At 40.2% G+C, this 23,479-nt stretch overlaps 3 protein-coding genes across 4 annotated transcripts; 1 reads left to right on the top strand and 2 right to left on the bottom strand.

Annotated features, from left to right (window-relative positions):
* The first annotated feature begins 421 nt into the window (after nucleotides 1-421).
* On the top strand, nucleotides 422-7,487 carry LOC140949844 (uncharacterized). Its single transcript, XM_073398984.1, has 4 exons — nucleotides 422-765; nucleotides 3,975-4,288; nucleotides 4,815-4,938; nucleotides 5,168-7,487. Exons 1-4 carry the CDS (start codon nucleotides 465-467, stop codon nucleotides 5,434-5,436), a joined length of 1,008 nt encoding a protein of 335 aa, XP_073255085.1. The 5' UTR covers nucleotides 422-464; the 3' UTR covers nucleotides 5,437-7,487.
* Nucleotides 7,488-9,245: 1,758 nt separating this feature from the next.
* On the bottom strand, nucleotides 9,246-12,667 carry LOC140949842 (D-inositol 3-phosphate glycosyltransferase-like). 2 transcript variants are annotated; one of them, XM_073398982.1, is made up of 4 exons: nucleotides 12,509-12,667; nucleotides 11,014-12,186; nucleotides 10,411-10,646; nucleotides 9,246-9,549 (listed from the first exon to the last, which is right to left on the bottom strand). In XM_073398982.1, exons 2-3 carry the CDS (start codon nucleotides 12,182-12,184, stop codon nucleotides 10,426-10,428), a joined length of 1,392 nt encoding a protein of 463 aa, XP_073255083.1. In that variant the 5' UTR covers nucleotides 12,185-12,186; nucleotides 12,509-12,667; the 3' UTR covers nucleotides 9,246-9,549; nucleotides 10,411-10,425. The 2 variants fall into 2 exon arrangements, with proteins under 2 accessions (XP_073255083.1, XP_073255084.1); XM_073398983.1 differs by lacking the exon at nucleotides 12,509-12,667 and having other exon boundaries at nucleotides 11,014-12,251.
* A 1,750-nt stretch (nucleotides 12,668-14,417) lies between these two features.
* On the bottom strand, nucleotides 14,418-22,417 carry LOC140950416 (uncharacterized). The gene is made up of 3 exons (XM_073399640.1): nucleotides 22,027-22,417; nucleotides 18,136-18,579; nucleotides 14,418-15,077 (listed from the first exon to the last, which is right to left on the bottom strand). The coding sequence occupies exons 1-3, from the start codon at nucleotides 22,307-22,309 to the stop codon at nucleotides 14,512-14,514; spliced, it is 1,293 nt and encodes a 430-aa protein (XP_073255741.1). The 5' UTR covers nucleotides 22,310-22,417; the 3' UTR covers nucleotides 14,418-14,511.
* Nucleotides 22,418-23,479: the final 1,062 nt, after the last annotated feature.

Here is a 23,479-nt window from a genome sequence, read left to right as displayed (position 1 = left end):
TGAGTCTTCAGGATATATTTGCCAAAACCACCCGTACCCCCCCCCCCCCCCGCCCCCCGCCTCAAAAGTCAAATGGTCTGCCCCTTAGTGCACCCCACTGAGCCTTGGGAAAGCGTTTGGAGTAAGGTGGAACCCACAGTTCGCGAGAGGTGGAAAAGAAAGCCACGCGCGAGACTGGGAAGGAGGAAGGGGCTAGTAGTCATCCCACCATTTTCCATTAGCTGTTACTGAAGTACGTATTAAATTAAAGAGACTTGTCTCCCTGTGTGAATTAATCGTAGTATTGGTGACTGTAGAATCGAATTTAGTTGTCAAGTCGTGACACCCCCATATGTTTGATATTGACGACAGGTAGTTGCGTTACTTCCGGGAGGCTGTATTCTGAATTCTGGGAATTCAACGAAAGTGAAAGTTGACACAGTTACTAGTATTAATGCGATAGCGACTTTCAGCAGAATTTCGAAATGGAGGAAACTATAAAACATGTTCATCTTTTCAACTTCGATAAAACGTATAACCTAGCCTCAGTAGAAGCACTGCTGGTAGAGACAAAAGCTGAAGATAAGCTCGGTTTCAAATTGTCGATTGAGAAGCATGAGTTGGATCTTTCAAAGATGTCTGAAGCGTGCGAGAGCACAATTCCTGCCCTGAGGATGGACATTGCAGTTTTTGTAGTGCAAGCACACGAATCTCGGCTCTCAATCAACGAAGAAAACGCTGGGATAGGATTCGCAAAGTTCTACAAAGCTTTGCAGCACAAAACAGGTGAACCTTTCAACACCATTCGCTCTATTATGTAGGAAATATTTTTACAACTTACTACTGTCATGATAGGAGCAATAGTGGAGCTAATTTTCTTGTATGCCTTTTACTGCCCAAGTGTGACGATATTCGAAGGCGTAAACATCTACAGGTGAAAGTCTACTGAGTTTGGTAGGGAATGATGTAGTTCTGTCCGATATGTATCAATTAACGCGGATCTGTATACCTCCGTCGATTTCAGTCGATTTCGACTGGCGGTTTCGTGTTGTTATAATAGTATTCTGTATGACTGAATAACGCACATTCAGCATGCTCGCAAGTAGTAAAAATAGTAGAAGCTACCCACTAGTACTCTTCGATGCATATCAATCAGTTTGAATTCAAATTAATTTGTGTTTGTCCTTAAGCTCATTATATTGCTATTTATAACTACAGGGCAAACTGGTAATATAAGGGCTAAAACACATAAATCTTATTTAACAAACACAGGTAAAAGCTGAAGATAAAATTTGTAATAAACATATTAAATCAGTAAATGGTGATATTAATTTATTTTTATTATATATATTGTGCTTCAATTTTTTTTCATTTTTGGTTTGAATTTTATTTTCCTTTGTTTCAAACTCATTATAATATATTACCATATTTATCCAAACACAAATTTCAACCAAGGATAAAACTGAATCACAACATATATATTGCAGGCATAATAATGATAATAATGATGATGATAATAATAATAATAATAATAATAATAATAATAATAATAATAATATTAATATTAATATTAATATTAATAATAATAATAAAATTATAATAATGATAAATTTGCTTTCTTATTTATTATAGTGTCCCTGTGTCAGGCTCTTAATTGATATGCTATTTTGTGTATGAGTTATTATAAGAAAAGCATTTTCTGTTTTATCTGCTCTCACTTTCTCTACCTGTCTTGTTAGAAAGCCACTCATAACCTTTTGCCTTTGTTATCAGTCAAGCAGTCTTGAGAGGGGTGGGGAAAGTGGGGCCTGATCAGCAAGGCAAATCAAGCTTTGTTCACATACAGAAGCTGAGTATTATTTCCTTCCAGACATTTTTTACAAGCAAATATGCGGGAAGCAAGGCTGACTGTTTACTAAGGGAATAAAATTTATCCTTTGTCCAATATTTCATCAGGCTAATGTGTTTGAGGAAGTATTGGAAAATGGCTAATGACCTCCTTGCTGTTTAGTAAGTTGTGCTCCAGCATGTATCTTCTCTACAAGAGGCCGCCCACCAGCACCCAGCATCTTTGAGTTATACATTGGTCTCTAAGTACACAGTTTTTTTTCTTACTTAATGCATCACACATCGTTAACCTTTCTAAAATCAAGGGCCTTTGTAGGTTTTTACATGATTATTTAAGGGTGGGCCTGTGGAGTTTGTCTGCATTTTCTAATGCGTTTTTTGTCTCCCTTTTGCCTGGGATTAATAGTCACGTGATGTTTATGAGTCACTGTGTAACGAGTCTTTTTGGGCAGTTACAATCATATTAAAAAACAAGTGTTCATTGGTTTACCCTTCGTTGTTTTGGTTGTTTACTATTTACATTAGCAAAATGGTTGGTTAACGGTTTGGGCAAATGGTAAGCAAATTTCAACACTAGTAAATTTCTTCCCGGAATCGCGTTTGCTATTTGTACAAATCAGTTGCATTTACCAAGTCTGATAACTGCCACGAAGGGCTGAAACTGGTATCAAAGATGCCTTTGAAGAAGCAATTCGAGTTACATTTACTTTCCAACCGGATTTTCCGGGAACGTTTTGTAAATGGCAAACGAGCATTTTCTCCCTGATCCTCTGTATCAATGCCTGGTCTGTTGTTATCACAGCTTGAAAATTAAAGGAGCGAGGTATGGTTACTAAAAAAAACTATAGGAGTAACAAGTGATTGCTATCGAGGGTCAAGAGAACGTTTATTCAATAGAGCCCTAATGCTGTCGATTTCTACAAGTTTCCCAACCAATCTTTGGAGGTACTATTATGTCTATCAGTACCGCCAATGATCTAATGAATGCCCGGAGCGTCTATTTAATTTTAGAAGCCCAAGCGGGGACGTGTAATAGATAGAGGGCGTTTAAAAGAGAGAGGCGTATATTTTCATACAGTAATGTTCAGTTAAATCCTCCAGTCGGTAATCATGTTACCATGGAGTTGCACTGGCGACTACACGGTCAACCAATGCAGCAAAACCACTCTCATCTTTGACTGCTTAATAGAGGCATTTACTGTTACCCCGTTCAATGACCAGGCTCCATAAAAAGGTTCCAAACCAATGGAAAGTATAGCTACACTACAGTACAGTACAGTTAAATCCTCCAGTGAGTAATCATGTTATCATGGAGTTGCATTGGCGACTGCACGGTCAACCAATGCAGTGGAACCACTTTTATCTTGCGTAGACCTCTTTGTCTGCTCAATAGAGACATTTAATAGTTTAGTGATATTTATCCAAGGGTTCCGTTGGTATGGACGCTTCGCATTCACCAACAGCATCTTCTTTGTCAGCATAGTGTTTGGACAACGGCAAACATGCTGAACATGACCAATATGTTTTAAATATTGGCTCCTGATCACATTTCTGAGACTGCTGTTTTTTGCTATGTATAGAATGTCTGTTGCTGTGTATCGGAGTCTAATTCCGCGTCCGGCTCTGCCTTTTTAGGGGTTGAGAGTCTATGCCACATTAACTATTTGCCTTGACAACTCCATCCTACAGGTCTCCAGCTTCCTGTCTTTTTCTTCATTTATAAACCTATAACAAACTCCACACAACTAATATGTTTCGGCAAATATATCTCCACAGTGTATAAATAGCTGACTATCCCGACCATCCGTTCATACGTCTAGGCTATGGATGACGTTTTTTCAAAAATGACTTCGATGTCAGAGTCCTAACTTTGAACTTGATATCGAATAAGATGCAATGCCCAAAGTCTGAGTAATTAACGAAGAAACTGAATGAATTAAATGATTTTTCTCTATTTCCTATATGGAGCAATTGTCAAACGGGTGGTCTATTAGACAGGGGGCGTTTATCAGAGTGGGGCGTCTAATGCTAACTTCAAAAAGTGTAGGGGGCGTGTATCAAACAAGAGGCGTTTAAATGAGAGAGGTCGTTTATTTGATCATTTTCGGTAATTTAATAGATCTTTCAATTGTTTTTGTCTTTGCAAGGGGACAATGTTATAATAGTTATCGGTGGAGATGACGAATACAAAGACAAACGTGAAGAAGACGAAGCTGTTCTGTCCCGCTGGGCTCGGAGGAAAGTATCCTCGCAATTCCAAGAAGAATATCTTGATGGACGAAAGAGTTTCATATTTTCATGGGACAAGAAGCACAGAAATATTCACGTGGAAGCATTGTTGCATTTCTTTGACTCAAATAAAAAGGGCAAAAAGTTTGAACCGCTGCCGAGACTAAAAATATCGACACAGTCTGATAGTCCTTCGTCAATTAAAGTGGAATCGATGGCTACAGAGGACGAGGTAATGATACGAACCTCGATTCAATTTTACTTTTTCAAGCAACATGAGTTTCTCAATTTAATGACTTTGTAAGTCTTGTTTCTGAAGTTGTAAGATAAAACTTGGCATTTTTTCTTGTATTTGTGTGTGAGGTAACATGCATCAGCAAATCCGAATGATGATAGGCCAATGATGATGGTTCATTACCGTCACAGAATAAGCGTTTTTGCTGGGCTCATAGTATCCAATATTACTCACTTTCTTGGCGGCATTACCTTGAAGATCCGAGACGAATTAAAACAATTTTCTCATGCCCCAAAAAGTTGAGCGAGTAGGAAAACAAGTGCAGGGAGGATTATTTTGTATTTAATCTCACCTCTGTCTCCTTGGTAACAAGTATTTTGTATTAGCGCTATTCAGCTGTCATTTACAGATCCCGAATTATGTAGTTAAAATTGTGTGTTTTGTGCGCGTGCTAATTGTAATGGTAATGATCTTTTTCCTGGAGTTTTGATCTCCTAGAATTGTTTTTACTTTTTTATCGCAGGAACAGGTTGAAATCATCAACGAATTAGAAGAAAGATCTAATGAAAACCGGGCTTCGGAAGTAGTGGATAACAAGAAACAGGACAGAGTTAAGGAAAGTGAGACAGCTGTGCATGCGTCAGGGGGTAAGTATAGAGGGTTACATGGCGTCCTGTCGTAGGTCCGCAACTAGAGAGAGACGCCTATGAGATTTGGGTACGAGATTGGGTAAATTGCTCTGGGCTTGAACTGTCTCGGCGAGCTGTCCAATTAGGGACCTACACATTGAGTAGAGGGATGTCTTAGGGATCTATCTTCCACAAACCCTTCAAAGAAAAATTTGAAAACCTCCTTTTCTTATTTTGTCTTCTGAAGGGTCGCAATTGAATTACCCAGAAGGCACGGTGCTCCTAGACACTCGGCTTCGCTATGGGGAACTGTCGTATGACGTTGATGATCTGCAAAAAATGGAGGAAAACTGGTACCCACCTCAAGAAATACGCCAATCCCTTCAAAATCGGTACAAGTCAACACCCGAAGCACAAGTGGAATTGGTAGTTCGTCAAAACAGGCTTATTCAGAACGTTAATATCTTGAAGTATCCTTTGTGGCAGTTTTGGAGATGGCAGTGCACATTATTTTGAGCGAAAATAGACAGTTGTTAACCTGGCCAGCTTTGCAATAATTAGCTAGGTACTTGCTGCATGAATCATGAGTGTTTTTCATACTTGGTCAGGTTACCTTCGACAAGTTGAAAATGTTATAAATGCTTTAATAAACCATGATTGGCTTCGTTTTGGGCGGTTTGGTGAAGAAAAAAGGATTACATTTAGTCGACAATTAACAAGGAAGCTAGAGGTTTTGGGGGGAGGATTGATTCCGAAAATAATTTGCATCGCCAAGATTATGAACAATAAAATTAGTCATGCACGGTCGACCATCTCTTAAGGGACACTTGTATAACACGGACACCTCGGTAAATAGGAGTTGGTCAGAGCATAGTTATTAGAGGAGACTGGTTATGAAAAGCGGCAAACATCAATTATAAAAACAACAGTGCTGCAGTTTATGTTGGAAGCACCCTGAAAGTGCACAATCCTTTGTTTTCTGTTGGCAAATTGTTACGGAATAAATTAATGCAACGTTTCTATTGGTCGATACAATCAAAATGATAGGAATTCTTTTGAACGTTGTGCACTTTCAGGTCCACAAAAACATATAACAAAGGAGTCTGACGGGTTTCATAACCATTCCAATTAACTATGGTCAGAGTTGATCCCTGGCTTTTAACTCCCTTTGTTATATTCCTAGACTTTCACTCAACTAAACAGGGACTGCCTTTGGTTGATTCTTGGTCACGTGGCCTTGAGTAAAATCAAATGTATCCCGATCGTGATAAATTAAGCAATGTACCCCGCTCGGGCTACATTACAGCACGTGATCAAAGCATGGTGGAAAGTGGTGCGACAGAAGGCGGAAAAAACACTGCCAGTTTTTTTTTTTCGTGAATGAACACGACAACTTGATCACAAACACGAAGCCTTAAGCTAAAAAGCAATGACTTTTAAAGTCATCCCAGAAGAGAAACAGCAGCTAGTATAGTGGAGGAAAAAGATGCAGATAATATAAGGAAAGTACTCATTCAGTGGTTTTAAGAATTAACTTTGTGTTGATATAAGTACCGAGTCGACTGTTTTGGTTCGCTCCGGTTATTCTTTTGTTGCTGTTGAAGTGAAAGTCGAGAAATATAACAAAGCACTTAATGTCAGGTCCCTCGGGAAACCAGTTAGTTTTGTTTTCCCTCGAGAGCTTCCCGAGACGAAGTCGAGGGAAACATCAGGTTTCTCTGGAAAACAAAACTAACTGTTTCCCTCGGGATCTGACATGAATTGTATATTAGTTTACTCTCTTTTAGACGGACATCACTCTTAGACGGACACTTAGTGCCAGTTCTAGGTTGTTCGTCTTAGCGAGAGTTGAGTTGAATATGATATTCGTTTTTAATTAGTAACTGGCTTCTTTTTGGAGTGGTAAGTAAGCTTGTTATGGATTAGTCAGGGAGTACGAGTAAAATGCCGACTTAGCCTAGTAGCCTTTGTCGGACACTTAAAAGTGATCATGATCCAGAGTAAATGATGGAGTCTTACAAAGTGGTTCTACTGAGTCTGCGGGCGAAATCTTGGCCTTATAGTAGTGTTACCATTCAAATGTAACCTCTTTGGAAATTCTTAAATTAAACAAATGTGGAAGTGTCGTCTAATTTTGAGCATGGCAACCTCGGGAGTGAGAGGGTGAAAGGCTTTTATCGGGGAGTTTATTTCCCTTGAGAGAACGGGAGGGTTTTTTCTGTGAATTTTGGTAAAGGGGGGTTGACCCCGTTCGAGGGCAGGAGTGGTATTTTGTAATTGACCATTGCTTTGTTGCAGTGCGCCAAAAGGTAAGACGCGGAAAAGCAGTTCGCAAGATAGAAAACCATTTAACTTTACGGGTGGTTGGTAAAACAGAGTTTAACTAGTCTTTAACCAAGTGCTTTCTCTGATTTAGAGCTTTGACGATTTTCCTTATAACCGCAGAGTACTTTATACTTTAGGCTTTGTTTGATTAGCCAATCCCTAGAAGTAGAGTAAGAACAAAATAATAAAACAAATCAATAAATAAATACACGCAAAAAAAATAATAAAATTATTTAATCTGTGATAGATGTATAATTTATGAAATAAATCATATAAGAACTGCGGAAATGAAGTCAAATGAACAATGATCCTCGCAGTTGTGAACCCAATTTATGCAATTGCGTACGAAGACTGAAAAAAATTCAGGACTGACTGATTACAGTCCTTATTTTTATTTTTATTTTTTTTCAGGCTTCTCACGCAATTGCATAAATTGCGTGAGGATCATTCTTCATTTGATTTTATTTGAACTGGCAGTCCAAATGAGTTTATTCAACTAATGATAAACTTATGAACAGGCGATCAGTTCATTTTTTGCTTTAAAAATGCTCTGTTCGTTTAAAAAAAAACTAGCCTGGATTATAAAGCTCGTAGATAGGTTGCTGTAAGTATTCATTACAAAATCCTAATATATCCTCAAAAACACTACTTAACTCAAAACGTAAGGAATTTTCATTGATAGTATCCAGCAATTCCCGTCTTTCTAGACAAAATGCTGTGCTGTCTTACCAATTTTAAGATTAGGACGTTTCTGGTCTAAAATACTTCAGTCTCTAATTGATGCGAGCAGTACACATTTGTACGAGCGGAGAAGTTAGAAAACGCCGTCTGCTATCTAAATTCGGAAATCATATCAGGCTTACAGCGTTTGCCTCGAAGTGGTTAGTCTTTTTTATCCAAGAGTCCTTTTGGCCCGGCAGAGTTCGTCCCAAGCTGTTGGAATTGCGCCTGCAGGTAGTTTAGAAGAGACAGTGATCAACATAACTACGATCCTGGCCAAAAGGTTTTGGGACACCTCCCCTTCTTCACTTGGTTTTGTATGGAATTTGCAGCTAACCTGCGATACACACTCATAAACACGGCCTTAACAAGATTTTTCCCCAACCCTCCCTAAACAAAGTTGAGGTCCTTAAAGTGTACAAGATATGTAAAAGGTGTTTGACTTGAAACACCCAACAGTGTTCAGGGGGGAGGGGGTCAACTTGAATTACATTTCCTCACCTAAAACACGAAGTGTCCCAAACGTTTTGTCCGGGATTGTAGGTAGAAAGACGTTAAGAGCTAGAGGAAGGTCAAGTAAGGTGATGTTACTCGAAACGATTTTCAACCGCGATTTTAGTATTCGGATAATGATGTTGAAACAACGTAACAATATGTCACAACAACGTTTTAACGGTGTGTTGCATTGAAAACCGCCAATAATTTGGTGTAACAATATGCCTTTAGAGTTCAAATAATGATAATTCTGAAGAGGGCCGTTCTACATGGGGTTTGCTGTTAAGTGTTTTCTGGGGCATATAAGTACTGCAAATCCCTAAATTGTTAGCCAGGTAACGTTTATACATTAAATTACAGTTAACTATGAACACTACATTGTAAGTAGTAAATAAAACAAGTAAACTATAAATCGACACTTTAGACGTGCATGTCACCATGATAAAATTGCCATAAATACATAAAAAATACCAATTCATGGGTGTCTCAATTCGTGTTTCTTATGACTTATTATTCAGTTATTCTGTTACAGGTTTCTTTTTACTGTCATTTGTTGAATAGCCTGAACGGCTAGTGTTAAACAAGCTGTTATGCTGACCCCCATTTAGGCTCTCTCTTGGAAAACACCTCAAAACTTGGGCAACCAGCCAGACGGCCGAGCTGGTAACCAGTCAAAATGCACATACATGTGACTGTAAGTCAAGGTGGGAATCTCTCAGTGTTGTTGTTCTAGATAGGAAAACGTCGCCACGTATCTGTCATGGATATCAACCGTGTACCTTAACTTACCATTGGGGTCGGAAATAATAAACAGGTCTGCGGTGCACGCCATTGGATATTCGCGCTCAATATTGACAATTATGTAGCGAGGCACCGTCCAGTTCGGACGTTTAAATTCAACGTGCTTTGGATCAAGTGAGACTTTTGCGCCCAAAATGTAAGTCTTAAGCATTAACGTCTCGTTGGGAGCAAGCCGTTGGCGCCACTTTTCGGGAATTACAAAGCGAGTTGGCTGGTGCTTTGTCTTCCTTGCGTTTCTCCCGGAGGCTAGCTCAAAGTCAACATGGCAAGGTGGAGTTCCCTCTTTATCTGTAATAAGCAAAACAAAGTTATAAAATATAACATCTCATAAGTAGTGTGAATATTCCCCGGTCCGGGTGTGGATAGTCCTGAGCAGGGCTGCTTTTATGACTGACTTTTCGACACTTCTCTCTTGTGGTACTCACATTCAGAGTCAACGCTGTCAGTAGTTTATATTGACCTGATTGATCAAGTAAGTCAAGATGTAAATGGTCGTCTGTCATCTAAGCAGAGATGTTATTTGCTATGGTTGTGACTAGAATGGATACTCCAAAAACAGGTTGTCATCTTCACTCAAAATACATGATAGAAAGAAAACAGTTAGTAGCATGTAGTACTTGAACGCGCATCATTTGATGTGTAACCCAGATGCGTATCCTCTACACCATCAAGGCATAACTGCCGACACCGGTTAATTTTAACGTACCTTACATGGCATTGATTATTAACCGTCTTTAAAAATGTGCTTAATCCTAATCACTATACTTCGGTGCTAAACCCTGTATTCAACTCTTTTCCTTTCACAACTGTCTCTTACTCTGATTTCCCCACTTTTCTAAAAAAATGTGTCCAGTAAATTGGCATAAATGGTTCTCTACGACGAGTATAGCGTTGTGTAATAAACATAAGGTGTCCAACCTGATTTTAAGGTATCTATTCTAGTCACAACCTATTTGCTATGAGGACTGATATGTGAGTGGTGCCTTTATATCCGTCTTTTGTCATTCAATGTAATGTTGGTAAACATCTTTTTATTCACCGAACTTCATGTTCAATACATTTCTTGGTCTCTGACCACCACGCAGGACGCATGTACAGTGATCAAGGTGTTGAGGCGGTATTGGAGTGACGTATGGTAATCCTACTTACCTATAGGGTGTTCACTCATGAATTGGTTTCGCCAGGCTGGCGACTTTCTGTTGGGTGGGTCATGGCGAGGAGATAATTTGTTATCTTTTTCAGCCTCGTAGCACGAAGATTCAGACAAGAAGTCTTCAGAGTCTCTATAGTACCAATCTGCGGTCTCTCCTCTGGGTTTAACACTTTTTTTGCAGGGGCAAGTGACAGTTCATTTAACTCTGATTCCACTTTCGCAGCGCTTGACCCTTATGTTTAAAGAAAACTTATTGGTTAGCAATTGACTGATTTGTCTAGAAATTAAAGTAGCCATTATTTATACCTGTATACATCTATTCAGATTATAACGAAAGAATCCAAGAAAGCTGTTCGTTCGATTTAGTAAAGATGCAAAACAATCAAGGGGCGCACGAATGCGAAGTATTGATGAAGTGCATGAAGATGCACTAGTTTTGAGACTATTTTCCTGTGTATACGGTTCATTTTCCTTAGATTAGGCCGGACGGAGTTCTCGAGCTTGATTTAAGGGTACTATGTATAGTACAATTACATGAGCAACATTATTTGAAGCAAATTGTAAGCAATGAGTGCTTTTCTACAGGTTAAATACATTACCTTGAGCTTTGGTAAAAATTATGTCCACTAATTCAGTACACTGTTTTTCCCAGCTGTATTTCTCATCATAATGCATTCGCAATGTTTCGCATTCTTTGTACCTAATTTCCCTGCTCTTGTGTCGTACGTTCTTGATTGCCTCAGCCCAATGCTGTGGATTTTCAGAGTCAACGACACACGACAAGCCATTTGATACATTACTTAAGGCTTCACCAAATCCAGAGTTCTGACTTACAAGGAAAGGCAGACAAGCGGAAAGCGCCTCGAGGGCGGTCAAACCAAACCCCTCCGTCCTTGAAGGAACAATGGCAAGATTTGCTTCGCAAAGTATTTTGCCCAGGTGTTCACGATTCTGTACAAACTTCCTCACCGTGAGCTGACTTCGGCACAAACCGAGTTTAAGAAGCTTTTCTGCCACATGCTCCTCGCTTCCGCTTTGTGCACCAACGAAGATGAGATGATAACTTTTGTCCTTCAATGCAGCGACTGCTTGAGCAGCGATGTCGAATCCTTTGAGCTCGAAATCTTCAGAGTCGCCTCGCCCAAATACTAATATCCGAAACTTGTTACCATCCAGAGACGATCTCTTTAAATGACATAATTCTGTAAAAATTCCTGGCGTAAGATTGAGAACAAATTTTTCGGATGAGCTAAGGTAGGCTGAGTACACTTCAAACAATTTGGGTCCTACTGCTACCACAACATCAGCCATTTCACACAGTTTTACTTCAGTAGAATACTTTGCTTCACGTCTGGAGATTGCACCAGAGTATGTTTTGAACATGGCGAGCTCTTCGGGAGCTGTATGCGCAACTTGGACCCACTTACAGTTGTGGCTTTCCCGAATTATCTGCGCTTGTTTTCCAAGTTTCACACCGTGACCAATGACTACGTCAATGTTTATGTCCTTCCGTGGGAATGTCAAGCAGTCAATTGGGTCGAACCCGGGCCGTTGTTGTGCTTCAAATATCATAACTTTGTGGTTACGAGCCATTCTCTTGTCTTCTTCACTACAGCTTGGAACAAGGACGCTAACTGCTACATTTGGTTGCTTAGCCAAGTATATGGCTAATGATCTATTCATTGTAGAGAGGCCTCCTTGAAAGGAGCCCCACTCGCTTGCCAAGAGAAGGACGCTCAGTTTTTCCCAAACTCGAGATCTGGATGACATTTCTGTAACAGAAAATGACAATTTCAGTGTCTCCGCCGCGACGGTGTGGAATTGTAGCTTTCAGCTGACGTCAAGGTTGCCACGCCCACATTGTTCCCCTCCCAACCCCCGTCAAGATATTGTCAACAAACAATCGAAAACAACATGGTTGCCTTGTCTTCACTTCGGTAAAGTGATGCATGTTTTTCCGATCTCCGATCCAAAACTCTTTACTTTTAAGCAATGTTACTAAATAAGACCATTTGTACCATCTGGTACATAAATAGCTGAACCTGGTATACGAAAAATATAGATTCTTACACTACAATCAATATATAGCCTCACCAGATGCTTACATCTCCTCCTTTAAAATCGGCCTTTTCTTCCAGTTCTAGAGTGACGTGTCAAATTCCTATCGACTAGGCAGTCTTTGGTGGCTTGTTCATTTGTCAAGATTCTCCGGTTTATACATAACAGTTTTACGCAGGCAGAACTCAAATTATATTCCACTCAACCATTTTTATAGCGGAACTACTTTGATTCTAAGAAACACTTTATATTATGTAAATGAAGTCTTTTCTGAGAAAGTGCAGTTTCCATTTTTTCTCGGAAGGTCAGCTTTTGTTCTTAAACATTGTTTTTGTTAATCATGTGCCGGGTCAACCAAGACACTTTGCCCCCCGCATTGATGGATGACCTGTCATTCAGCTGTGCAGCCTGCATTACAGGTGTTATTGTTTCGCGCCTTACCCCCAGTTTTCCCGCCGCGCGGGCGTGTCTGGTGCTTGTAAGATATATAGCTTTGTGCTTGACCTTCGCAGGCCCGAAAAACGCAAAAAAATAACGCCTGTTACGCAGGCTGAAGGTAATCCTTTTGAGAAAATGGCGAATTTTTTTCGAGAACGTCTCTGTATTTTGTTTTAGGTAGCAATTCGTAGAAGGCTTGTTTAAGTCAGATATTGACTGTAGACTTTCTGAAAAGTGTGTTTTTGAATGTTATCGACTTGTGGACAATTTTTATCTCGTCAAGTAACGATCCTCTTCACTCCTACGTTGTCTATGTTGAGCGACGAGTCAAAACATGTTTTTCTGTCATTGATACGGGACGCCGCGAACTACGGGACTCTTCCTCAACACCCGGGAGGTACTGCCATATATATAGGCTACTTAGGTATGTGCCGCTGTGAAGGGTATGGTTTTCAAGCAGTTTACACCGGGATAGGGTATATAAACAAGGGAGTTTGGGTCTAGAATAGGGTATCATTTTCCAGGAAACTGATTGGTTAAAGATCTTATTCTAGACTTAAATAGGAAACCGGGAATAGTCACTCAAAAATATAAAAAACTCAAATTGGTTTTGTTTTGGCTGGACTTTGCTAGTGATCTCAGTAGTTTTTGGAAAACAACTACTCTAGGATGGGGGGATTTTGGGAGTTTAGTCTAGTATGAGGTAGCAAAATTCAGCTCAACTAGCTCTACTATGCCTAAAGCACCCCCCCCCCCCCCCAATCCACCCTCGGGGCCTCAATATTGCCAGGCGTGCGGCATTCTACAAACACACGGACATCTTTTTTCTGATTCTTTCGTTTTGGAGACAAGATCTCTTTAATGAAGCTTTAGGTAACCACGCAGCTAACGTGTCCTTGCACGGCGCCCATGAATGTAGAACGATCATTACTGACTGACCGCTAACAAGCGAAAAACAACGTAACATCTCGTTAAATTTCCTGAAGAAAAGCTATAACTCAGTGTGGTTTAAAAAGGTGATTTTCAATAATGCTTTTGTTTTAATTGAATACAATACTACAATACAATGAAGGTTCCAGTAAGCTTTATGCTTTTTCGTACGGTGATTTAAGCCTTGGCTTTTGGCTTTCCTATGAAAGGACTTGGCAAAATGCAGTTTAAGGACTCTACACCTCAGACCGGTCACGCCAGTCTTCAATGTAAAGTTTTTCGACAAAACAAACAAACAAACAAACAGCAAAAGGCAAAACAAAAAATCAAGCTACAAGTCACACGACATATTACATTTATATCCAAGGTTGCGAATAACCACTCCTGAAAATGATTAACCACCACCGTATAACGCACCAGGAAGTTACGATCAAGTTGGGTAGTGCATGACTTAGTTTACCAATAGACAATCATTTTTTATGTCAAAACTTAGGAATGAAAGCCTTTGAACTTAAGGCATCGCTACAAATAACATCTAGTTACATAAGTCTCAGTGGTTACATTTCCAGCCAGTAGGAGTGAAACTTAGAAATTGAAAAAAAAATCACGGTTTACAAGTTGTATAAATTATGTAGGACACTTGGCACATGTACACACATGGTGGGATGATTTTAAAAAGATATGTTCAAATAATTTTCCGACGTAGAGAAGGCCAAAACTCTACCCTTCGCACTCTTTGCTCTTCTCTTTGCTTTGTTCTGAATAATGCATCTTAAGCTCCCTTTCTCGTCAGAAACAATAAATAGCTTCCCAGTAGACGCATTTCGTTTTAAGTCCTGAAGTATGTACTCAGGGACTTTCCAGCCCGAGTATCGAAACTTGACGTCATCTTCATGGAAAGATACTACACCTTTGCGGACACGAGATTTTAACAAGAGTAAGTCGTTGTCTGCCATCTCTATTCCTTGATCACCAGTGTAAACAAAAAATTCATTTTCGACTGATATGACCCTCAGCTGAATCTCATCAGTGTGTCTGTACGTTTCCAGAAGACTTTGTGTCACGACATCCGGGATTTTTAGAAATTCGGGGCTTAAAAATACGACATCGTCTGGGTCAAATGATACCTTTCCATTGTGTAGTTTGCTCTTAAGCACCAGTTTCGCCTTCAAAGGGTCATGCTCGGTGTGGGCATCTTCCACATCTGAAGAATGGACAACGGAACTTCCTGTTTCATCTATCGAAAGGGAAAGGGAAGGTCCATGTTAGACTCCGTTTATAATAGATACACAGCTGAATTTTATCTTACATTTCCGCCATCTCTAGCTCGTGATATAGGTAACCAGTAGCCTTAGATGGTCCCAGAGTTTACAGCGTGCCTGATAGTGGCCTGGATGAGTCGCCCACGATACTACACCGTTTACACGGCTCAAATGGACGAATTTTTTTACCTGAGCAACCCGTTTACACCGAACCGTGTACAAAGTTCTTTTAAAGATTTCAGGATTGCACACGAGTCAACAAAACTTCCCCTTTCACAAACTTGCACCTGTAAATGAAAGGGGGATCCCAGGATCCGTTCAAGTTTTTCTCTGTTCAAAAATTTGTCCGGATCCGTGTACACTAGATTTTAGTCTCCTACACAGCCGTTCCATTTGTGTTGTCACGTCACGCTCCGGCCTCCTCTCACGTGAATGCAATATCGGGATAGTTAAGAGACAGAAAGGAAGCGAGCAGACACAAGGTGAGGTCAGGATAAATAAGAAAGAGTGGACAAAGGATGAATAACGGCAAGCGAAAATGAATATATATGAATGGACACCGTAAAATTCCGAAATAAGCCCCTCCAAATATAAGCCCCCCAGGCCTGTAACGCAAAAAACCTTTCGTTAAATCGCCCCTCCAAATATAAGCCCCCCGGGGGCTTGTACTTGGAAAATTGCCCTCAAATACAAAGTAAAACAAAGCAAAAACGATAAATTTACTTCCAACTATAAGGCTAGCCCAATCGATTTTGAAACGCAAATTTCCCTCCGTACATAACCCCTTCCGAATATAAGCCCCCCCCCCCCCAAAATAAGCCCCTCAAAAAGGGCCTTTGAAAAATATAAGCCCCGGGGCTTATTTTCGGAATTTTACGGCATTCAAAGTGAAAAGATGCATGACAAGTAGCCATCAGAGGAAATTTATTATTTGTCCTCTCGCTAGAGAACATTACACTGTACTGATAAAAAGATCTGTTTCAGCTCCAAAGTGCAAATTTACGGCAGCAGGCCAACATCTGATTCGGCCCCTTGTGGAGCCATTTGAGCACAATTTAAGCCAAAACAGCCCCAGCAAAACCCCATCAAGGTTACTCAGAGGAAATCCCTTGGTGCGTACATCAGGGAATTAGCCAAAAAGATGGCATCTTGTATTGGGGCTTTGAAGCGTGTTAGAGATTACGTTCCAAACACAGCATTGCAATCTATTTTAAATTCTCCAGTTCAACCCCACTTCAGCATAATTATTGTAGCGTTGCCTGGGACAGTTACTGTACAATCCTAGCTACCAGGCCTCAGAAACTACAAAATTGGGCAGCTAGAGATCTAACTTTTTTACTATGACACTAATAGAGTACTAAAGTGTGACGTCATAAAAATGAAATTTCTGAAATTATGGGATTTGTCAGGATATTCTGAAAGAACAATGTCCAAGAGGCCTACTTGTTAAAAATGAGCATTTGAGGGGCAAATTGTCTCTGAGATCGTAGCCCAGTTATGCTTACAAAACTCCATACAAACCCTTCTAAATTTTTTAGAAGGGTTTGTATGGAGTTGTCTGAGTATAACTGGGCTACGATCTCAGAGACAATTTGCCCCGAAATGCTCATTTTTGGCAAGTAGGCGTCTTGGACATTGTTCTTTCAGAATATCCTGACAAATCCCATAATTTCAGAAATTTCATTTTTTATGACGTCATCACTTTAGTTCTCTATGCCGATTATATATTTGGGGAGGTTTGACATGCAGGAGAAAGCTTGATAGTCAGCAATATCGGTTTACAAATGAATAAACGGCCTTGCTCCAAAATATTTGAGCCGTGATGTGTCACCACTTACTCGCTAAGAGAACACTGAGACCAAACTACTTTAAAACAAACAAACTACTTAAAGACACAAACTACTTAAAAACAAGACGCCCCAAAAGCGTTTACTCGACCTAATGCTTGGAGAAAAAAAAGATAATTAAGAAATGAGAAGTCAATGATTAATCTTAAGGAGCCCGTGTGCGGGCGTGGAATAGGGACTATGTCGGTGGGGTAGGATGAAAAAAATAACCAAAAGTAACCATTGAGTTTTCTTTGGTACATACAAGAGTCAGAAACTTCACACGCCCTCCGCTTTAAAACTGGAAAAAGACTATAAAGTTACAGTTGGGTCCCTGAAATTTTCGCCCATTCACTAACCATTAGTAGAATTATTCTATGGATAAACCGCAATAAAAAATACAAAATTACTTAATTTCTTTTTACCCTGTGTAAGGCCTGTTTCCTATATGATCACGCGGATCATCTCGATCGCTCGCCCCACTCAATTTAAAAATAGGTCTTGACGGTCCGAACGACTGGAATGATTGAAAGTTTCATCATATATGATCGTCTCGGTTGTCTCAAAGACAAAAAGGGCGCATGGTCGTCAGCGATGTTTCTGGAATTCTGGAACAGGGTAAAGATAATGGTGGATTTTAATCGGAGAGTGAACCTCGAAGCTTGCCATCTCTATTTTTTCTCTCGATTTTTCGATGTAGACAAGCTAGACAAGTTTTACAAATTCGGAAGACTGTCGCCGGAAATTGATGGAACTTTTTTTAAAAAACATCCACGAGGTGCGAACATTTTCGTTTTTTTTTTTCGACCTTAGTAATTACTGTTAGAGTAATAAAAGTGATGATTTCTGGCATAGCGTTCGATCGTCTAGCCGTCTCCCACGCTGGCATTTTTAGGGGAGCTAGTGTGGGAGACTATCGATCATCCCGATCGCCTCCGTCGTCTGAGATCGTTTCCATATGATCGCTTCAAAATTTACACGGTTGTCCCGATCGTCCACATAGAACTCAATTATATTCTATCCATGCGATCGAGGTCGTCTCAGTCGTACGGGTCGTTTGCGATCATCTGGGTAGTGTTTCAATTACGATCGTCATTATCGTCTCAACATTATTTAAGAAGCCTGGGACAATCGAGACGATCCGGACTATCATATGGAAACCAGCGGGGATTAAACTATTAACAAAACGTAACAATAAAATAAGTACCTTTTTCCTGACTATCTAAAGGGCATTTTTCCTCTTCCACTTCTACTGGAATGGCTTCAGCAGGTGTTATAGGCTCGATTTCTGCTGCACTCTCGGTCCCTCCCGAGGGGAGGATCACGGGCTCATTTCCCGAACAGCCGCTGGTAATTGAGCCTACGGGTTTTACTCGTCCGGGTTGCAAGCTGGGGTCTCTCTGTGTTGGTAACTGGTATATAAATCTTTCACCATTCCTGCCTGGATCAAAAAAATGCTTTAGAGCGTCCTCGTGAATTGGTCGGTGTTTTTCACCCCAGGAAAATATGAAGCTTTTTCTTCCATCCAAATATTCTTCGCTGAACTGTACAGACATAGCTCTTCGGGCCCAGACCGAGATTACTGACCGCTTTTCCTTGTCTTCGTTTTTGTAATTGTCATCTCCTCCGATGACAATAATAACATTTCCTCCTACCGAAAAAAGAAGCGCTTTAAGTAGAATTAACCTTATTTTCGAGATCACTGTCTTTCGAGTATAAACATGCTACAGTAGCTGTCGAATTTTCAGAACGATCGTTTCATTCTGTTTTCATCTTCAAATCTGCTTGGGCTTGTGCAATTCAGTCCGGCAGCACTAAAACGAGGAATCTTAAAGCCGGAAACGGAAACGGAATACGGAATCCGTGAAAGGAGGTTCCAAAAATAATATATTAGCAATGACAATAAAACAAGACGCTATGGGAACGAACGTACACTTCGTCGTCGTGGTTGTGGATTAATTGTGAATGCGGAGGAATAGTAAGAAATGATATTTTTTCGGATACCCTTCCATACAAATACCATTACTTTCGTCCTTTTGTGTAACAGACTTCTTAACTTCTCCACCGGAAGTCTGCTTGGTGCATGACCGCGTGGCTGTAGCCCAATTCGATTATAATTTCTGTCATAAATAAATTGCGCACGACGAGATCTCAGTTACACATCCTTTATTTCCTCTACAACAACACTTTCCTTATGCACCGTTAACTATACACCTTCTCTCCAGCAACGTAACTAACTAACATCAGTACACTCCCTTACGAAACTTGCTGAAAATGCACAATCTCCACATCGAGGACAATTCATGTACAACGTCGCAACATAAACTAGAAATACGTATCTCGCAATAACCCTCGTGATACTCGGTTTTTTAGTAGCCTGCGTAGCAGGCGTCGAAAGGGGTAGGGGATAGGGAGGAAGAGAAAAAGGGAGGAGGATTTCCTCGATTTCGTGCTTTTCTAACTCCCCCTCCCTCTCCCCTCCCCTTTTTGCACCTGCCACGAAGGCTAGTGTTTTTTTGAAGCGCCACTCAAGTTAAGCCCTGTCAGGCGGGGCTAGGAACTGGATGGGTAACCCACCGTGAATATCGCCGTGAAGGTCCCTACTTTGTGCTTTCTTTTTTTCTTCTTCTTTTTGGCACATTGTGTGGTGTTATTTTTAAAAGAGTATTGAAAAGCATATTTAGCATTACTTCGGCCGCTGGTTTTAGAAAAAAAAAAACAAAACAACACAAAAAAGCTTACTTCGGGCCTTAGTATTGAACTGAAATTTGATACCGACGGCAACCTAATAAATTTGGGTTTTCCAAGATATAAAACGCATTACAAGCTAGACGTCAGAGGGAAAAGACAAGGTTTCGACGGTAAAAAGCCAAACTGAAACGCAATTTGGAGAAGCATGTCGCGCAACATAACAGGACATAAGGAAACTCGTCTGCGAAGTTAGACTCAATGAAAATTGCTCTTGTATGTCGATTTTCGCTCGTACTTTGAAGCTACTAGCCCAAATTGCTTCAAGGTTTTCTGTAAAACACCTTTGCATTCAATATTTCTAGCCAGAATAATATATATCAAGGAACTCGAAGATATCTGGAAATAATTCCGTGGTAGCTTCGGGGCATTCGGAAACAACTTTGAAATATTCCTGAGCCTCGCGAAGCTTTTACTTCCCGTTCCGCCCAGGTAACAATCCGAAAAGTCACGACCTTGCGTGCCCAATCTTTTCCCGAAACAAGTGCATAATTTCATAGCTATTTCTCCAAATCCAAATTTCCTTGGGTCACAGTCGCGCAATCGCCTTATCACTCAACTTCGAGTCTCCTCTGATTTGACGGGCCGCACGGGTGAGACTGTTCAAATCCCGGGAAAGCCAAAATAATAATTCTTTCTTCCTCGAATAAATCAAAGAAATCGACGTGAACTCGAGATATCTCGAATTAATTCGGCTCTCATTTCGTTTAATAGCCGAATAAAACCGACAACCTACAAAAACTTTGGGTGCCCAATCTTGTCCCCAAAAAAGCAACTTTGGGACATTCCTGTGTGGCACGAATTTTTTACTTTGCCCTCCGCCGAAGTAATAAATAAACAGACGAAAGAGACATAGCTGAATAAATTACCTGGGCGAAGGAGACTGCTGTATGACTACAGGAGTCGATTCCGGTTAAAAGACTCTTCATACCACTTCCGGCAATGAATGCAAATTCTCATGGGACAGCAAAGCGAGGAGAAAAACGTCACTGACAATAACTAGTTGTTTTAGAAAGAGGTAAGTTATATGGAGACGGACTTCCTTCAACCCCTTCACTGCCAAATTTAGCCAAAAGCAAATTTTAACCAAATGTCCCAATTTCATTTTCTCAAAATTTGAAACAAATAGCACCATGTGTAAGTACAGGCAGAGAGCTTTCATTTGAAAAGTCACATCATAGGATTTTGTTCGCAGACTCAAAAGGTAAGAGTCACCTCACAAAACTCTATTAAGCACTCTGACAGTGAAAGGTTTAAATCTACAGAGTCGTCGTTTACATAACTGAAAGGCGTCGTCGTCAAGATTTTCCTGGTTGTCTTTTCTGGGTTGTCTTTAACAGTGTTCAGTTTTATTTATCAAGACAACTTACTTAAGGGAACCATGGAATTGTAAAATCCAAAGAGAAGAGGGAACTGTGCATGCATTTGCTTGATTACGCAACTGATTACAGCAAATTAATGTCCTGTGTTTAATAAGCCTCTTCAACAAAAATACGGACTTCAACGCAAACTCATTACACCAGTATTCCAGCTTGGCGATAAACTTAACTTGACCTTATTGCTAAAACACGGGAATTGTGGTCACGCTACACGTCCGTCACGTGTTGAGTATTCAGTTTGGGGACAATTACGTAGTATGGTCTGAGGCCAACTACTACTTCTCTTGACATTTATCTAAATAGGTAATATTTAACTGTGTTATTCAACCCATACACTCGTGAATAAAAATTACTCGTAAAATTACTTTCATCGGCCTTGCAGAGTTTGCAGTGCAATAACCCACACCACGGCAAACCCTATCAAGACACAATAACAAGAATATATTTAAGGGAACTGCCAATGAAGAAAACTAAACAAATTCTCTTTGGATTGTACTAAATTATGCAATGTGAAATTCTTTAATTTTCCGTCACTGATACTTGATTCCGTATCCCATATTCCGTTTCCATGAATCCGTTTCCGTTTCCGGATTCCATACTTTAGCGCTGCCCATTCGGCCTGGCGAGTTAACTCGCCAACGTGCACTCGTTAACCATCTGGGGAAAAGCTCTCCTGTATAGAGTTAGAATGTTACGTTATGGTGAAGGGTCGAGTTACAGGTTTTTGGTTTTACATTTGAAACGTTGTTTATTTGTAGTCACACTGAAAATACTACTGAATAGACAGTGTCGTAAACCGTGAAAAGAGCTATCGTTAATTTCGCGCGCGTGACAAAACTGTGCCACATTGAAATCCATCTTTCATGATTTTTTCGACATAAATCCGAACACAAAGACCTGTTACTGATGAATATGCGTATTCATTACAACAACAGCAGAAAGTAGTTACAAGAGGTGTCTCAATTTCTTACCTGTAGCTTGCAATAGAGCTTTGTAAAGCTTGGTATATCCGCGGCCATCGTTTATCGACAGACTTGACTCTTGAGCGTGAACGACGAAAACTGCAAAATCAATCTTCAGTGCAGGAACGATTTTTTCACTCAATTCAGCCATTTCAGAAAAGGAGAAGTAGTGATTCTCCACTGTGAAATCGAAGCCCAGTTTCGGTTTGCAGGAGTATAGCAAATCCTCGATAACACGGAGTTCGTAGAGATGATCGCAGTTAAAAAGGTGGATCTTTTTCCGCCTTGACATATTTTCTTTTTGCAAAAGAAATCTTGTTCTCCGCTTAAGAAAAGCTGATCTATTAAACAGGCGAATGACCACAACAAGCTGTGTCACTTTTCCGAGAAAAGACACAGAAGATTTGTTTGCCTTCGATGACGTAACGTAATGCGATCATGTTTCAACTGCCGAGTTCCAAACATTCTTCCATTCAAGCAAGACCTTTAGTTTCTTGTGAAACCTCCATTAAGCGGACACCTTCGGGACCTTCCCAACTGTCCGCATAATTATAATAGAGTTTGTAAAAATTGTGCAATGTTTGCGATAAAGTTGCAAAGAACTTTTACGTGAATTTTGATGGCGGATGATAATCATACGGCCGAGTATCAGTCTAATCTATAGTTTATTGACAGCTAAATGTATTGATTTATCCTTACTAGTGGTAATCTCTGATTAGCAAGTGCGTTCTAACTTTTTTCGGTTTACTGTCAAATGTGACATTATTTCCTAATAAATTAATGTGATACGGACAGTGTGAGGTTTTGATGAACCTGTGTGACAGGCGGTTGAAGACCACAGTGGGTCACACACAACTGCATACAAGAACGATTACTCGATTCATTTGGTTGGAGAATAAAAGGTCGGCTTACTGCTGTAAATATGACAACAGCGACAGCTCGACAGAGACAAGTTTCGTCCAAGGAACTCAACGCCAAAGATGTCGTTTCTACGCGTCCTAGCAGTGATGCAAAACGTTCTGAGGCTTTGACAAAAAGTTACCACGAATCCTTTAAACAACATTTTGCACGACAAATTACCTAGAGAAAAAAAGCAGCAGCCTAGATCCTCGTTAAACTTTGCTTTAGAGAAGCAGTTGACCTCCTGGCAATGAATTACGTCATAGCGTGGCGATGACGCATATTAAACGCATGTATTACATTATAAATTCAATATGGCGACGAAAACGGCACAAATATGTGACCAACCAAAGGAATGTGAAGAATATGGCAGAAAGAGCCTCCACATATGCTCATAACTGCGCTGCGAAATTGGTACCACGCCTTAATCGACTGCAGTTCGTATTTAAAGGACGTAATCCAGTTGTAGTAGTTCAGTCCGGTGTCCGCTTAATAGAGGTTATTATCAATAGAAATTAGCCAAGTACAATTTTTTTTAGTGTCCGCGTCCGCTTAATAGAGG

The sequence above is a fragment of the Porites lutea genome, chromosome 10 (genome assembly GCF_958299795.1).
Source record: "Porites lutea chromosome 10, jaPorLute2.1, whole genome shotgun sequence".
In the NCBI taxonomy this organism is placed as follows: Eukaryota; Metazoa; Cnidaria; class Anthozoa; order Scleractinia; family Poritidae; genus Porites; species Porites lutea.
Note: the sequence above shows the minus strand (reverse complement) of the source record. Positions and strands in the feature narration are given on the sequence as shown.

What these genes read in the sequence shown, in the direction of transcription:
- LOC140950416 (XM_073399640.1), bottom strand. Translation starts at nt 22,309, where the DNA reads ATGTCAAGGCGGAAAAAGATCCACCTTTTTAACTGCGATCATCTCTAC. An exon ending in AGCTCTATTGCAAGCTACAG is followed by an intron (nt 18,580 to 22,026) that starts GTAAGAAATTGA and finishes TTTTTTCGGTAG; the next exon opens with GAGGAAATGTTATTATTGTC. An exon ending in TTTAGATAGTCAGGAAAAAG is followed by an intron (nt 15,078 to 18,135) that starts GTACTTATTTTA and finishes CCCTTTCGATAG; the next exon opens with ATGAAACAGGAAGTTCCGTT.
- LOC140949842 (XM_073398982.1), bottom strand. Translation starts at nt 12,184, where the DNA reads ATGTCATCCAGATCTCGAGTTTGGGAAAAACTGAGCGTCCTTCTCTTG. An exon ending in AATTTTTACCAAAGCTCAAG is followed by an intron (nt 10,647 to 11,013) that starts GTAATGTATTTA and finishes TTTAAACATAAG; the next exon opens with GGTCAAGCGCTGCGAAAGTG.
- LOC140949844 (XM_073398984.1), top strand. Translation starts at nt 465, where the DNA reads ATGGAGGAAACTATAAAACATGTTCATCTTTTCAACTTCGATAAAACG. An exon ending in AGCTTTGCAGCACAAAACAG is followed by an intron (nt 766 to 3,974) that starts GTGAACCTTTCA and finishes TGTCTTTGCAAG; the next exon opens with GGGACAATGTTATAATAGTT. An exon ending in CGATGGCTACAGAGGACGAG is followed by an intron (nt 4,289 to 4,814) that starts GTAATGATACGA and finishes TTTTTATCGCAG; the next exon opens with GAACAGGTTGAAATCATCAA.